The sequence below is a fragment of the Leucopleurus acutus genome, assembly GCF_964270905.1.
Source record: "Leucopleurus acutus genome assembly, chromosome: 14".
NCBI lineage: Eukaryota > Metazoa > Chordata > Mammalia > Artiodactyla > Delphinidae > Leucopleurus > Leucopleurus acutus.
Window position 1 is genome coordinate 24028081 of NC_139156.1, and position 16519 is coordinate 24044599.

Genomic DNA, 16519 nt, shown 5'->3' on the forward strand with positions numbered 1-16519 from the left:
AAACAAAAAAAATGAGTATTTTAGGCTGAAAACAAGTTTTAACATACAGTATTAATATATTTGTCTTTACACCAGTACAGTTGTAAAATATATTTTTTAATGTTATTTTATGGATGAAGAAGCCCACGAAGGCTTGGGACCACAAACGTCATCACACGGGCCTGATTCCCACACGTGTCTATTCCCAGATTCATGGGCTTCTCAAGAATCACAGCATCTTACAGGCACAAAGGACAAGAAACAGTCCTTGGGCCTAGACTCATGCCAAGGCCAGCATCCCTCCTACAGCACGCTCCCTTATCCACGGCCTCCACTTTCCCCAGGCATGCTCTGATCTCTCTACCCACATCCAGTCAAAGGAGATGCTGCAGGAACGCAGAAACAACCACAGTGCCAGGGAGAATATGTGACAGACCCCACGGAAGACAGCAGAGTGCTACGGAATCTGCAGATGGAGGCCATCAGTGCCACCCAGGGCATTAAAGGGGGCATCCAGGAGGAGGACCATCTTCTGCTCCTTTCAAAACAAGCTCTCCAACTGCTTAGCTGGCATTCCTCACGTGAGCCGAACCCGAGTAGCCAGGTAAGAATCTCTAACCCACTTACCTCCAAAGTGAGCTCTCTGTCACGCTTCCCAGGTTGAAGTCATACAGCTTCGTCAGGATAAGTATAACCTGAGAGGGGGTGAGGAGGAGGGCAGAGGAGAAGAAGAAAAAGGAAGGCGGCTTTAGTTTGCGTAACAATGTACAGTTCATCTCAAATCACCCAGTGGAGGGCTTAGAATTTATCTGTGGAGTTGAGGGGTATTATGGGATCAAGCAAGGGGAAAAGAATTATTAATTTAATGCTCCCCCGTAACTGGTAGCGTTTATTTCAATCCCGACAATGCTTTGCATTTGAAATAAAACATGTCAACAGGAATTAACTGGGTACTGACAGTTGTTTCTCCACATCTGTCCTCCTTCAAGGTCAGGCACAGGCCAGCTGGCTCTGTTCACACGTGTGGCCACCCAGAGATCAGAGGATGGGCTTGCTTTTATCTGGAGATGACTTTGACTTACAGATGTATACCTAAGAGGCTAAGAAAGAACTGGGCCTGATTCTGTATCTACAGAGAGGTTCAAAGAGATTCTGTGTTCCCATCACAGGGCCTCAAAGCCATAAAAGCTTGAGTGACAGGCAAGCCCAGCCCCCAACAGTCTCTGATGCCACCTGCCTTCCACCATGTCCCACCCATGGAGTAAGCAGGTCATTAGACTCCACTGGACTCCAGGACCACTTTCGTGACTCCAGTTGAAACTAAGAAACCCAGAAGGAAAGCTGTATGTGTCAAAGAGCTGGACGGCCTGTAATAGGGTTAGCAGTTTTCTGAAATGATCTTCCATTGGCCAGGCTGGTCCCAGGCCCTTTTAACTTCTCCAGCTGGGAACCTGGACCTCAAACGTTTCCCTGCCTATGCCTCGTGCGCCCAGACAGTGGCTTAGGAACAACCCCATATCTACCAGGATGCTAAGCGCATGCACCTGAATCGATTTTAATCAAAACACAGGTGCCTAATATACAGTGTCTGCCTGCACGCATGATAATCCAGTTACACATAATTGTGTTTATCTAAATTTAATGCACAACTCATTTCACTTTTCTCAGCTCCTTCGCCTTCCACAATTTAACTTCCTCCAGTTCATTTGCACAGCACCCATTAAACTCTTTCCGAGATAATGAATTTCTGCTACCAAGATGGGACTTTCCCATTCTAGGTAACCATTTAAGATTAAAGAAAAATAATCAGCCATTATATTGAACGTTTTTGTGGCATTTAACTGACGACAAAACACCCACTTTGAGATTTATTCTCATCCAGCACCCCATGGGGTCAGTCAGTACCATTTCCACCTCTTTTATGTAAACTAAGAAAAAATTAGAGGCCAGGATATGATCCATTATGGGTCAAAGAGAATCCCTGAAAAGCTGACTTGCAACATTCAACTTCTCTGCAGGGCCATGACTGGATGATTCTTACGTCTTCTCTCAGATTGTGTCCTGTGATGGGGAGTAGTAGGTTGGCAAGAAACAGCCAAGCAAAGAAGAACATCAATGACATGGCTATTTGTAGAACAGGAGAACAGGTACCGAGGCACCAAGCTACCTGTCCTATTAGCATAGCACAGCTGCAAGGAGCGTGTATCCTTTGCAAAGCATTGTTCTCCATGGTCACTCAGTGGTCCATGCCTCTCCCATTAATAGCGAGTTTCCTCATTTGTAAAATTCGGGGGCTAATGAAGACAAGACTTATCCAAACCTTCTCCAACCAAATAGCAATGTGCTGATAATTCCTATTTGTTAAATTAATACAAACACATACACATACACATACATACACACCAGACTTCTCTTCATTTTACTTCTTTCATTGACGAAGTCATTCTTTCACAGTCCCTATGTAAAAACATGGGTGCCTATGTGCAGACCATCCCAAAATCTAGACAAAGAAACTCAAAGCTATGCTCTTCTAGAAACAGATCGGAACACCCATCTAGAATCTGCAGGAGCAACTAAGACGACTTCACTGTCTCCCAACATCAAGCCTTCAGGGACATCAAACAATCTCAAAAAAGTGCAAAGCCCACAAAGAAAGAAGCAAGGGATGTTGGGGGTCAGAGGTCACTTAACTGATTGCCTAACAAACAACTGCGTCTGGAAAACCCCTCAAAAATGCAGAGCCCTTCTCACGTGTCTGTGTCTCCTTACCCAGGGCTTGGATCACTCTCCTTCCTTCCATCTTCTCAAATCAAATCATCATTTTTGAGTCAATGAAAGATAATGGTGTTTCAGCAGTAAAGCATAGTCTTCAGAAGGGGATGGTGTTAATCTAGTCTACTACCTTCATTTTACAGATGAGGAAACTGAGACACAGAGAGAGGAGACGACTCAAGTTCAAGTCCCAACAATGTGTGGCCTTGACCAAGTGCCCAGGGCACAGTTCTTCCCATTCCATGAGCAAAGCTGGAGACTAACAGTCACTGGGGAGCCTGCTACATGCAGATTCCCTGGTCCCATTCCCAGCAAGTTTGACTTGGTGGATCCTGGGGAGGGTCCAGAAACCTTCCTGTAGATATTAGAGGATCACGCTTTGAGAAAGACTCCACCACACCATGATTCCTCTCCCAACTCCATGCGGCAGTGACACCACCCTTCCACTATGGTGGAATCCTGATCTCTAAAAGCATCTTTGCCTTTAAATTGAGTGGACTTTACAAAGAAAGCAGGCCATAGGAGATGCATAAGGAAGATGTCTCCACAAAATCACCCCAACATTCCCCAGAGGAAAGGTCCAAACACTGAGAATTGGGGCTGGAAGCTACCTTTCCCCTGGAGCCAGCAAAGAAGGACAATAATAAAGTTATGAAGACATGATCAGGTAACCTTTAGCCTTAAGATATTCTGTGCCTAGCAAAGAAAACCAAGATTGAAAGAAAGCCTGTCAACCTCTGGCTTCTCTCACCATTCAGAGCCTTCCAAAGGCCACCAGGAAGAAGGGATTACCAGGGCAGAAAACTGAAAGCAGATGCATTAAACCCACTAACAAGCCCTGGGCTGCTGGGCAAGGACTCAGATCAGAATGAGAAGATGTGAGTGTGACCAAAGAATCACCAGTGGACAGATGAGGAAGGATGCAGGAAGGATGGAGGAAGGATGCAGGAAGGATGCAGGAAGGATGCAGGAAGGATGCAGGAAGGATGGAGGAGCTACCCTGGGAGCCACAGCAAAGCCTGACTTGACTCCTCTCCAGCAGATGCCCCCAGATGAGGGTTGGCAGTCAAATTCAAAGAAGGAAAAGCAGGGACCAAACATTAATTGAACCCTTACTATGTGCTAAATACTACACTGGGTGCTTCTCAGTCCTCACAACACACTTCTGAGATTGAGCAGATGTCATATAGCATCTGCATTTTACAGATGAGGAAAGTGAGTCCTAAGAGTTAAGCAATTTGCTCCCCAAAGCACACAACTAGCGAGAGACAGAGCCAGCATTCCCACCCAGGGCTATGAGACTCCACCATGCTTGTTCCGCTCTGATGCAATGCTCCTCCATTCGGCAAATGTTTATGTGAGCTTTTTGTGTGCAAGGCAATGAGCAGGCAAACTGAGAGGTGGGCACATCCTTGCTCTCAAGGAGTTTATCACTCAGTCATGAATTCCACAAATATTTACTGAGCTCCTCTTATGTGAATTAGAAAGACATCCGCTAAACTCTGGGAATCGGGGAAAGATACAGAGCTCAAGGCCCAGGGGTGAAGGTAACTTTTGTTTTCTTTGTTCTTGGAGAAAGAAATAGGAAACAGAGATGTGTAATGAGGAAATAACTAGACAAACTGTTGGGAGATCCAGGTTTGTCAAATAAGCTTTGTCAAAAAGTTTCTCTTTGACCAACAGGCTACAAATCCTAGGGGGATTTTAGACAGCAGGAGAAATGAAAATAAATTGGAATTATTCATGAGTAAATAGCAGTTCTCTCTTAATATAAGCTATACACATACAGGTGTACACACAGAATAGTAAAGTCACATATATAAGAGCTCCTCTGTATAGGCACATATAACTGTAAATTGGCATCAGACATATTCTCTGGAAGAGCATTTGTTCATACATCTCTTATAGCTTTTTATCAAACTGGATTAACGTGACTTCTCCATATGCCTGTCTTGTCTGTTAGATTGTGACCTCTTTGAGCTAAAAACTCAGGTCTCATTCAACTCTGCATCCCCAATGCCTAGCACAACACCTGACACACGGCAGGTGCTATATAAGGTCCACTGAATGAATTATAAATGAACGACAGTAAAAGAAGGGATGAGATGATAAGTGTATCTGAGAGGTGCAGATAATGTGAGATAAGAGTTGAAAGGAGGAGGCAATTAAGTCTAGAAAATGTGGTCGGCAAAGTCTTCATGAAGGAAAGATTACATGAGCCAAAACTTGAAGTATGAAGAATTTGGAGACAGAGAAATGGAGATTTACTCCCTTGCCTGTCTGGCCTCTCTCTTCATCCCTCCCTCCCTCCCTGTCTTTTTTCTTTCCTTCATATTTTAGCTGGACAAAAATAGATAGAAAAAAGGGCAGAAGGGTGCCATTTCAGTTACAAGAAACAGCACAGAGGTAGAGCAGAATGGGCCACTAGGGGCTAGAGCAGTCATGTGTTGAATGCAGTGTCAACACATGGGGACACCAACCACTTGGAGACACGGTCAGGCTGTGCCAGGGTGAGAAAGAAGGCACAAAGGACGATGGAATCGTGCAGGAAGGACAGAGGAAGCCCAGCCTGTAGTCAACTATGGACTGACAAAAAGCTTTATAAGCATGAAGAGGGTGATAATGAGGGACTATATTATAACAAGAGCCTTGCTATGTATAAACATATACCATATAATATTATTATATATTACATACATAATATCAATATATTGTATATTAGATGACTATATTATAATAAAAGGCTTACTGTGTGTTCATATATATATGTATACACACATACTATATGTATTATATATATATATTAAGGGACTGTATTGTAATAAGCGACTCATATAATTAGGTGACAATAAGGGACATGGCTGGCCTCTTACAAAATCCATTGGTGCTGCCCTTGCTGACCACCCAGCTCCAATCTTCTTGTCCCCAGGCATCTAATGTCTTCTGCTGCCCCCAGATGCTCAGGCCAGCCCTCAGCTAACTGCCTGATCTTTAGACACACACAATGCCAGTAACTAACGTCTTTATTTGTCACATCCCCTCTCCCGTTCATTCTTCTATTCCTGCCTTATGCCAAACACAGCCCAGGATCCGTGGTGATAAAGTGATCAAGAGAAATGGCTCCTGTCTTCATAAAATGTATACTCTCCCTTAATGTATAATCTTCTTTAGGAAGATTTTACATTTCATGAAGACAGGACCCATTGGGTCCAGCCGTCTGCCTCCTGGATGGGGCTCGCCCGGCAGCATGGAAAGAACGGAGCACTTGCAACTAGAGGGCTGCACTCAAAACCCAATATCACCATATGCTACTGGGTGAGCCTGATCAACTTACTAACATTTTCAGTATCTGTTCCAGTTTCCTAAAATGGGGATAATGATTCTCCTTCCCCTGCCAGCCTCACAGGATTTTTGATTTGAATCAAATAAGGAAAGCTGACCTGCTTTAGAAGCTGTACTATGCAAATGTGAGTGATTAGTATGATAATTACCCTTCAGGAGACAAGGGTTGCAAGTCATCCTTACCTGATGGGGTGAGGGGGATTCAGATCCTAGCGTTGCTAAGCTCCTTCTGAAAAATACCCACCCATTCTAGACTCCAGCTGCAACACAGCAGGCTGCAAATCAGACCCGGTATGTTCCCTGGGCTCCCGCACTCAGCTTCCGCTTTAGAAGCAAAGCAGAAAGCCCTGGGGGATTCCTGTCCTCTGAAAGGATAACGCATAATCTGAAAATTCATAAATCACTGGGACGCTCTCGCCCGTGAGCACATTCAGTGAAATGAGGACCTTTAGTGCCTGTAAAATTTTACTCTGAAGGAAAATTACTTTAGTTCATTAAACCTTCCTGAAACCTTGGTACCTTTCAATCCATGGGGCTCTATGCATGTCCCCTCCGGGTCCCCCTCACCTCTCACCACCTCATTCCTGCCCCTACCTGATAGTTCTTTGTTTCCAGCCAATTGGAATATGGACGGTGGCCTTCTTTACCGAAAGTGATTCACAGTGGTAACGTAGTAAGGATGCTAAAACCTACTCCTCGGGGAGTGTACACAAAAGTGCATTTTTCAGTCTCAGCAGAGTCTGAATTCTGGAGCCCTCCTCCCACTTCATGAGGCTCTCCCCCGCCTCCAGGAACAGAAACTGAATATTTACAGTCCACAGCCCAACTGACCCCCAGTCTAACAATGTCTGGGCACCAACTGGGTATCCAGAACTGTGCTAGGTATATGCCAAGTTCAGAATAACATAAATGGTGCTCCCTGCCCACCGTGAGTTTACAATCTAGCTGAGAGGGCAAGGAATTGTACAACAAATATCATCTTTGTCATCTTGTTCCATTGCATGCGATTTCACAAACCGGTTATCCCGTTCCCTGTTTTTTTTTAAAGGGCAGATCATCAACTCTGTGGTTCAAGATAGAACCTCAGCATGAGCCCTGAGTCCACCCTCATCCCACACTTAGCAAGACAAACATCAAGTCCTCTGAAACGTGTTGCGGTCCACTGGATCATCCTCATAATGTTTTCATTCATTCACTAAGCAAATATGTATGGAATGCTTCCTCGTGGCCAAGCGCTATGGATTCAGCAGTGAAGACAACAAACCAGCTTCTCTGCCCCCATAGAGTTTATATTCCGGCAAGGGAGATAAACAAACACATAAGTAGGTAAGTGACATAGTAGTCAGATGATGGTGGGTTAGATGATGGACATATCAGCACTTAGAGCAAGTGCTCGTATGCAGACGTGGTCCAGGGCTATGCAGGCTGAAGCAGTATAGAAGGAGCCCAGGAAAGTTCTCTGTGAAAAACTGACACTCGAGCAAAACCCTGAATGAGGTAAGGGATGAAGCCATGTGGCTATCTGGGTCATAAACATTACAGGCAGAGAAAAAGCAAATGCAAAGATCCTGAGGCAGGAACGTGCCTGACATATTCAAGAAACAGCAAGGAGCCCAATGAGGACGGAGCGGAGAGACAGGGAGAGTAGTAGGAGATGAGGTCCAGGAAATTTGGGGAGGCTTAGATCTTGCTGGGACTTGTGAAGGACTGGCTCTTACTGAGTGAGATGAGAAGCTACTAGAGGATTTTACTAGAGGACTTAAGTTTTCACAGGGTGCTTCTGGTTACTGTGTTGAGAGAGGCATCGAGGAGACAAAGGTGAATTAGGATTCTGTTGTAATCATCCAGGTGAAACATGGTACGGGGTAGACCAGAGCAACAGCCGCGGACAGGAGAAGAAACATGATCTGAAGATATTTTGAAGGTACAGTCAAGAAGATTTGCTGACAAATTGGATAGAGGGCGTGAAGGAAAGAGAATAGTCCAAAATGACCCTCAGAGTTCGGGACTAAGTAATTAGAAGCATAGAGTTGCCATTTTATGAGACGGAGACTGTAGGAGAAGGAGGTTGGGAGGAAAGCTGAGAAGTTTAGCTTTGGACATTAAGTTTGAGATCCTAAGAGAATTCAAGCGGAGAAGGCAAATAGCTGAATAAACGAGTCTGGAGTTCAGCGCAGAGAGTCTAGGCTAAAAAATCTCAACTGGGGAGTCGTCAGTGATTAGATGGTATTTAAAGACAAGAGACTAGGTTAGGTCATCAGGAGATGGAGTGTGGATAGAGTAGAGAGAGAAGGATCGAAAGCTGGGGCGTTTCAGCACTGAGAGATCGGGGAATGAGAAGAAACCAGTATGTGCTTCAAGCTCTCAGAACTGGCACAGTGAATGTCTGTGTCCTGTGCGAACACTCACCAAATGGTACTTACTACGGAGGAGTCTCTCAATAAGCATATGAACACCATGGCCTTCTGTTGAGGCCGGTGAGCCTTTCTCCCCAGATCCCCGTTTGCTCTGTGGGCTCCTGTGTATAGTGGCTACTGTGGCAGAGATGGAGGCTTTGCCTATGTTTGCCACGGACTTCCCCTCGCCAAGGCTGACATGGGCATCGTCACTGCAGTTCCCAATCTGCCAACCTCAGAAATCAGTGCTGAGCCTCAACATGGCACCTGGTGGCAAGTTGATTGCACTGTCCCCCTCCCATCACATAGAGGAAGCAATTTCTTCTCCTCGGACTTGCTTTCCTTGCCTGCGGTAAATACGCTAGAATCAAAATCTTTCCATTTCAGAGTGCCTTATTCACCGTCATGATATCCCACACAATTGCTTCTAACAAAGAAACTCATTTCACAGCAAATGAAGTGTTGTCATGGGCCTGTCCATGGAATTCACTGGTCTTCCCACAAACTACATCCGCCAGAAGCAGATGACCTGATACAATGATTGAATGGACTTCCGAAGATTCAATGACACAATTAGCTAGAAGCCAGCACTGCATGAGGTTGTGGTGCTGTCTTCTAGGATGTGGATTCGACTAGTAAATGGCCAAAATACAAAGGTCTGGGAATCAAGGGGCAAAAGTGGGAGCGCTCCTCTCATTATTCCTCGCAATAAGCCATCACAGAGTATTTTCTTCACATCCACACAACTTTCGGCTCTGTTGATAAATCTTGGTTCCTAAGGAGAAAAAACACCTGTTCCATTGAACTGGAAGCTGAAACTAATACCCAGCTATTTTGAGCTTCACATGCTACCACTGAACCAACAGGAAGAGAGGAGGCTACTTATGAATAGGGGATGGAAATGGACACTCAGAGTAGCTAAAAGGGTAGACTGTGCTGTCTGTTTACTCTCGGCCCACTTTCCTGCCTAAGTATTATAGGTAACCAGGACCCTGAGAAGCGCATTTCTAAGACTCTCCTGTCATCTGGCTTCCAATTCTGCCAGTTGGGGTGGGGTCACTCGGGGGACGTGTGGACAAAGGAAAAGCTCCTCTCCTCACACTTTGTTTTTGAGTGACAAGACAGCAGCAGCAACAGAGCCGGTGGCACCAACTGCAGCGGCGCTGGGTCTCAGTGAAATGAAGGGCTTGTGCAGCTCAGCACAGCCCCAGGAATCTGGGTGGGAGAGACCCTTGGCCTCTTGTACTGCCCTTCCTTCTCCTGGGCAGGGGGTAACAGTTTCTGCAGTTACCAAATTTGAGCAACTATATTTTCTCCTCCTTGTTCCTCCAGCCTTGCCGGCACCCTTGTAAATCAGTTCCTGCATTCAACGTCTTTTCTTGAGAAATACCTCGAGTCAGGGACCCTCACTGACACAGAATGATCTGTGAGGTTAGAGGAAATTCAGGAGAGCATGTGTTCTGGAAGCCGAGAAGAGTATGGGTTTCAAGGAGGAAGGAGTGATTGGCTGTGTGAAATGCTGCAGGCAGTTCATGGACAAAAAAGATGAAGAATGGACCATTGGATTTAGCTACTAGATGACTGCAGAGACCTTCAAAATAACCAGCTGACTTAATTTCTGGCGTTCACCCCTCTTCCATCCTTACACCAGAATGACCTTTCTAAAGCAGAGGCGGAATCCCATTGCCTACTGCCAAACAATCTCTAGTGGCTTCGGGCCGCCTTTAAGATCAAATTCCTCAGCATAACAGGGAGATCAGCTCGGTGCTTTGTGACCGCCTGGAGGGGTGGGATAGGGAGGGTGGGAGGGAGGGAGACGCAAGAGGGAAGAGATATGGGAACATACGTATATGTATAACTGATTCACTTTGTTATAAAGCAGAAACTAACACACCATTGTAAAGCAATTATACTCCAATAAAGATGTAAAAAAAAAAAAAATTCCTCAGCATAGCATAAAAGATCTTTCTCAACCTGGCCCCAGTTGACATTTTAACCCTCTTCTAGAGCCACTTTCCCAAAATAACATCTAAATTCTAGCCACACCAGAATACCCACGTTTCTCCTTGTTCCACGCTCCCACACTTTCACACAAGCTCTTTTCTCTTCTCCGAAAGCCCTTCTCCCACTCTCCACCTGAGGATCTCATTCTTTAAGGCCCAGCTCAAATACCATGAACACTCTGGTGTCTTACCTGTCCTCCAAGACAGAATGGATCCCCCGTAATCCATGCTCCCCTACCTTGCTGCCCATACATCCAAGTATACTACTCACTAGATTACACTATAATTTTCTCTTTGCCTATGCATCTCCACCATTAGGGGATGTGCTCCTTCAGGACAGAACTCGTTTTTCTCATTATTATCCAAGAGTATTATCACACTCTTCATTAACATGCTGCCTATTAACTAACAGAGATATGACACATTCGATGAACTGAAAGTGTTGCCATAGGTGTTCAAAGAAGGAGAAGATGGGTCTGGGCCGGGGTGATCAAGTTGTCCTCATAAAGGATGAGAGGCATAAGTAAGGTCATAAGAGATGGGTGGGGAATGGAAATTCCCAGCCCTCTTCTTTCTGGAATATCTTATACAGTTTTTCAAGGGTATCTTTTTTTTAGGTAAATTAGGAAGAAAGTATTCAAAATGGGTATGAAAGAACTTCAAGAATGTCCACAAGAGGGTAAGATAAAGGGAACACATGGGCAGGGAGGGAAGATGGTGAAGGCAACCTTCTTGTATGACTGCATTAAGTTTTCAAGAGTTGGTATTCTCTAGGGACGTCTAGAGAGGACAAAGATATATACCTATATCTGATGGGATGTAGACTAAAGAAAACATTACACCTACAGACAAAAGCACGACTTGATTGAGTAATTTAGACAAGAGAAGAATATAGAAAGGGCAGAGGTGGGGATGCTAATAGATGCTGAGCACCTACAAAGTGCCCAGCACTGTGCTTGGTGCTCTATGTGCATTACATAGGTAATGGGCATAACCACAGTGAAGGGTAGATAGCATTACCCACATTGTCCAGACGAGCAAACCGTCCAGGCCATGCAGCTAGGGAGAGGTAGGAGTCAGAACCCAAACACGGGCACGTCTGTTCCCCCATGATCCAAGGAAGGGATCAGAGATACAGAATTTAACAGGTATCAGTAGCTCTATTTAAAATGCGGCCATTGTTAAGAAAGTACTTTGCAGAATGCGGTAGCTGAACAAGGCAAGTGCAGACCAAGGAAATGAAAATGCAGTGTTGTTGAAACAAGGAGCTTGTGAAAAATGGCTGTTGAATAGTGGGAGGTTGTTCTGGTTTTGTGTAACGAGCCATTAAAAATGAATTAAAAATCCATTCACTCTCATTCCCTAAGGGACTGGAAATGAAAGAGACAGCCATCTCTTGGAAATGGTAGCATGCAGCCCAGTAAGGGGGGAGGGAGGGTCAAATTGCTCAGAATTCCCTGCCAGTGTCTGTACTACACGATGAGAGCTCACCAGAACCAGAGTTAACTAGCTCAACGTATACCATTAACTAGGAGTCTGAGCTCATACCCTCCTATATGTCCATCATCCCTTCCATCCAACCACCACCAGCACCACCCTCATGAGGAGGCCAAGGACAGAAACAGGTGTGAGCAGATGAAAGATGAAACCATGGCTCCAAAGCCACTAGTGTGAAGCTTCCAGAGATACTCATCAACAGAGAGGCAAATATAAGCTATCTGTTTCCTTGGTAATAGATCAAAAGCTCTAACGCAGACAGTCTTGGTGTGGAATCCAGGCTCTGCCACTTGCTCTCTGCGTAACCTGCGGCAAGTGGCTAACCCTACGGAGCCTCCGTGCCCTTATCTGGAAAATGAGACCAGTATCGCTCCCTTCACTGCACTGCTGTGAGGATTAGGCTTATGTGCCAGGCACATTCTCAGGCCTCGTCATATATCAGGTTCCTGCCATCCTGCTTTGTCTCTGAGCAAACCAGGTCATTTGCCCACCCAAGTAGGAAAATGCCATGTCCCAAGAGGGAGCACGTCACTTCTTTAGCGACGACAACTGGCAGCTCAGAAAATACAGAGCAGCCTCACAAGGCCTCTCACTGATGTAGAGATGAAAGCCTAGAGCACTCCCTGAGCGCTGGTGCTTGCTTTGTGTGGACATGCCTTGACAGCCTCAGCAACGGGAAGATCACAGGCTCATCAAGCCCATGTTGCCTGGTGTGCGATCCTACCCACTTGCCACTTTTCATTTCAGGGTCCGTCTCCACTGGACCTGCCTGTAGGCACGCACACCCCCCTTCCTTCCGCCACTCCTGCCAAGGGGCATCATTCCCTCTTAGGTCTCAGGAGCTGAAAGAGCTCTCAGCCCAACCACTGTAGCTGCCGCACCAAGTGGATTGTCGAGGGATAAGCAGATACCCCCAGATTGGAGCTAGCTACCAGTGCAAGAGACCAAGAGCAGGGATTCGACTAGATTGTAAGATGCCTCAGGGCCACACAACGGTCTGTCCTATTTTTCACTACTGTATCTTCAGCACCTGGGACAGTACCCAGCATGTCCCAGATTCCCTGTATACAAGGGTGGAGTGAATGACCCATCATCTAATCCCGTGATCTGGCATTTCTCACAACCTGTCTCCTATTCAACGCTACAAATTACTACACAGTGTCTCTTATGGTCGACGCACCATGCTCATTGCTGTGGAGGATGGAGGCATGAAGGACACAATGTTCCTGACACTTTCGGTGCAACCAGACAGATACACATTTATACGACTACCTTCAGTGAAAGCTGGAATCGCTCTGCCTTACGCCAGGTTGTAAGTCATTTCACCTATTGTCTCATGGGAATCTCCCAGTAACCCAGCAAGGTTGACATATGACAGAAATGAGTGATTCCCTAACAGGGATGAAGTAGAGGATTACTCTCCATGAAAATTTTTATAAGAGGTACTATTTGAACTGGCTTATCTTTAGTAGGTGAAGAAGGCAACGACCTTTTCAGGCTAAGGATGCGGCATGAGAAGACACAATTAGGTTGAAATTGCCTGTCACGTTCCAGGCCTGGGGCGGGGGTCGGGGGTGGGGCTGGGGTCTGCAGAGGTTAGAGCTTCAGGTACATGGAGAAGGAGATGGAGACCCAGGCTGGGGTAAGACAGTGATGATTTTAACTACTAGGTGTGTAAGTTGCTATTGCTGATGTCACGGATTACTACAAATAAAGTGGCTTGAAACAACACAAATGTATTATCTTACAGCTTTGGAGACCAGAAGCCCAAACTGGGCTTCAAAGGCTAAAATCAAGGCGTCGGCAGCTGTGTTCCTACATTCCTCCTGGAGGCTCTAGGGCAGGATCCGCTTCTTGCCTTTCCCAGCTTCTAGAGGCTGCGTGCATTCCTTGGTTCCCGGTCCCCTTCCATCTTCAAAGCCAGCAATGATGGGTTGAGTCTCACACTGCATCACTCCGACTCTTCTTCCTCCCTTTTTCCCATTTAAGGATCCTTCTGATAACACTGGACCCAGCCAGGTAACCCAGGATAATCACTTTATCTTACACTCAACTGATTACAACCTTATTTCCATCTACTATCTTATCTCCCCTTTTCTATGCAATCTAACATATTCACAGGTTCCAGGAATTAGGACATGGACATCTTTGGGGAGGACACTATTCTGCCTAGCACATCAGGTTAAAGAGTTTCAACTCTACTCAGTAAATAGCATAGAAATGTCTACTGTGCTTGAGCAGGTGAATAATCAGTTGGCACCTGCATTTTGGAAAGAAAACTGTCAGGGGTATGAAGGGTGAATCAGTGAAGATGACAAACAGGGAGTCTGGTGAGAAGGATATTACAACGGTCCCAATATAAGAGATAAGAGATCTGAACTAAGATAATGGCCGTAGAGAAGGAAAGAAGGAAGGGGTGGTGGGAGCCCTATGAAAACTGCTGCTAAAATTTGCAAATAGTGTATAACAGAAAAGCATGGAGTCAAAGATGCCTCTGAGGTTTCCAAGGAAGTTAATGTGCTTCATTTTAATTCGAAGGCTTGGGCTTGAAATCCAGCTCCAACACTCGCAGGAGGACCATCTCATATGTTCCCACAGTCTAACCCTCATTTCATGCCCCAGCTTGGTGGAATGGGTTTTCAAGTTATTTCCCTGCATCTATGCATCCTCCCATTGTTGGAAACATGCTCATGGCCAAATTGCTCCTTCTGCCCCATCTTGTTCTTGCCCATTTGCCTAGGGGACTTGAAGGGTCTGTTTGTTACTTCCTGCCCAACTGCCTGAACTTCTGAGAATCTTCTTCCCTCAATTAACATTTCCTGGCCTCATTCACATTTCCGGTTCCCTCTTGAGCCCCTTTAGCACACTGCTTGCTTGGATCTCACCTGTGGGTTGCCCAGAGAATATGACCATGGCAGCCGCATCCCAATACCAAACAGATGAAGGGCCATCTGTTCATGAGGTGGGAAGTGGGGAGGAGGTGTCAATTTTAGTCTCAAGCTCAAGCTCATGGACAAGCACTTGATCAAAACCCAGAGTTCTGGGGCTTCCCTGGTGGCGCAGTGGTTGAGAGCCCGCCTGCCGATGCAGGGGACACGGGTTCGTGCCCCGGTCCGGGAAGATCTCACATGCCGCGGAGCGGCTGGGCCCGTGAGCCATGGCCGCTGAGCCTGCGCGTCTGGAGCCTGTGCTCCGCAACGGGAGAGGCCACAACAGTGAGAGGCCCGCGTACCGCAAAAAAAAAAAAAAAAAAAAACAGAGTTCTGAATCATAGAGTAAAAGGATCATCTACTCAAGCAAGAGAGTACTCATAAATCCCAGACATTAGAGGCAGAAAATATTTAGCGTATGTTCAGGGCCATGCCAGACCCAGAGAAGAATTGCTCCCCTCTGGTCTTTTGCAGTTGCTAGCATTACTCTAGCAGCCAAACCAATATCCCCACTAGAAAGTTATCTGGATTTTGCCTAAAATAACATAAGCCTGGACTTTGTCTCCACGTAACTCCTCGGAAACGAGAACCTCCAGTGGCTGATGGTGGATGATTTAAGAGCCCTCTCTCGTGTAGCCTAGGACATCATAACAAAGAACACATAATTTATTTGTATTGATTCACTAGCACACATTTGATCATATCTACTTGTCCTTCCTTTGGCTAAGAATCCATGGCCATGGTCCCGAGAAATTTATCTTTCACAAAATATCTCCGTAAAAAAATAAGTTCCTCACATATCTTAGCTTCAGCAAAAGAGTGAGGTCAGGGAGACTTGCCAAGGAAAAGGGGAAAGGGAGCCTGCAGCCTCCTCGTGTGTTGACCCTGGTCTAAGCAATCTCCCTACCACAGACAAGGTGTGTGCTTGGACATTAAAGCTTCAGTTCTGGGACAGGGACTGTCAGATACAGAAACAGAAATTAGGGACAGATCGGATTCTTGTGCTAGAGGAATAAGGAGCACAGAGAAGCTGGTTGGATTCTGAGACAAAGAGAAGGAGTACAAAATAAGGAGCAGAAACACGGCATAAAAGTGCCCAGGTGTTCAGCACTGCTTTCCCTTGACCTTGAATGAAGGTTATTCATCCAAATAATCTTGTGCTGAGCATCTACTATGTACCTGGTTCTGCTGGAGAAGCTGGAAAAGGTTGCACATGGTTTTTTTTCTCCAGAGACTCTCAATCTAATGGAAGGGGGGAAAGGCAAGTAAGCAAGTATTTTATTTAACGTGATTTCTAGTGTACTTACTGCACTAACTCAAAAATTTTGTGACTCGTAATTCCATGGTGTAGTAGCTCCTCTCACTCCAGAATAAAGCAGAAAATCAAATCATGGGAAAACTAAAGAGAAATGGCTTTCCATTTTAACAAGGCTGATCAACTTGGGTGGGCACAAGGAACTTCAAACTTGATGTTGAATGTGTTGAATGGATGCCTAGAAGGAAGCCATTTGCTTTAAATTGCTGTATCCCATTGTAGGATTTCCTCCTTAGCCTATTTAGTTGTCCTCAGCATTAATGAGATTGACTAGATAGCCCGAAA

At 45.6% G+C, this 16519-nt stretch overlaps 1 protein-coding gene across 1 annotated transcript in view; it reads right to left on the reverse strand.

Annotated features, from left to right (window-relative positions):
• The window catches only part of SORCS3 (sortilin related VPS10 domain containing receptor 3), a gene marked incomplete at both ends in the record, with an annotated part of 585940 nt that overhangs the window by 410375 nt on the left and 159046 nt on the right, over positions 1–16519 (reverse strand). Inside the window, one exon of the mRNA XM_082855021.1 lies at positions 607–674. Within this exon, the coding sequence (XP_082711147.1) occupies positions 607–674 (68 nt within the window). The remainder of the gene's footprint in view (positions 1–606; positions 675–16519) is intronic.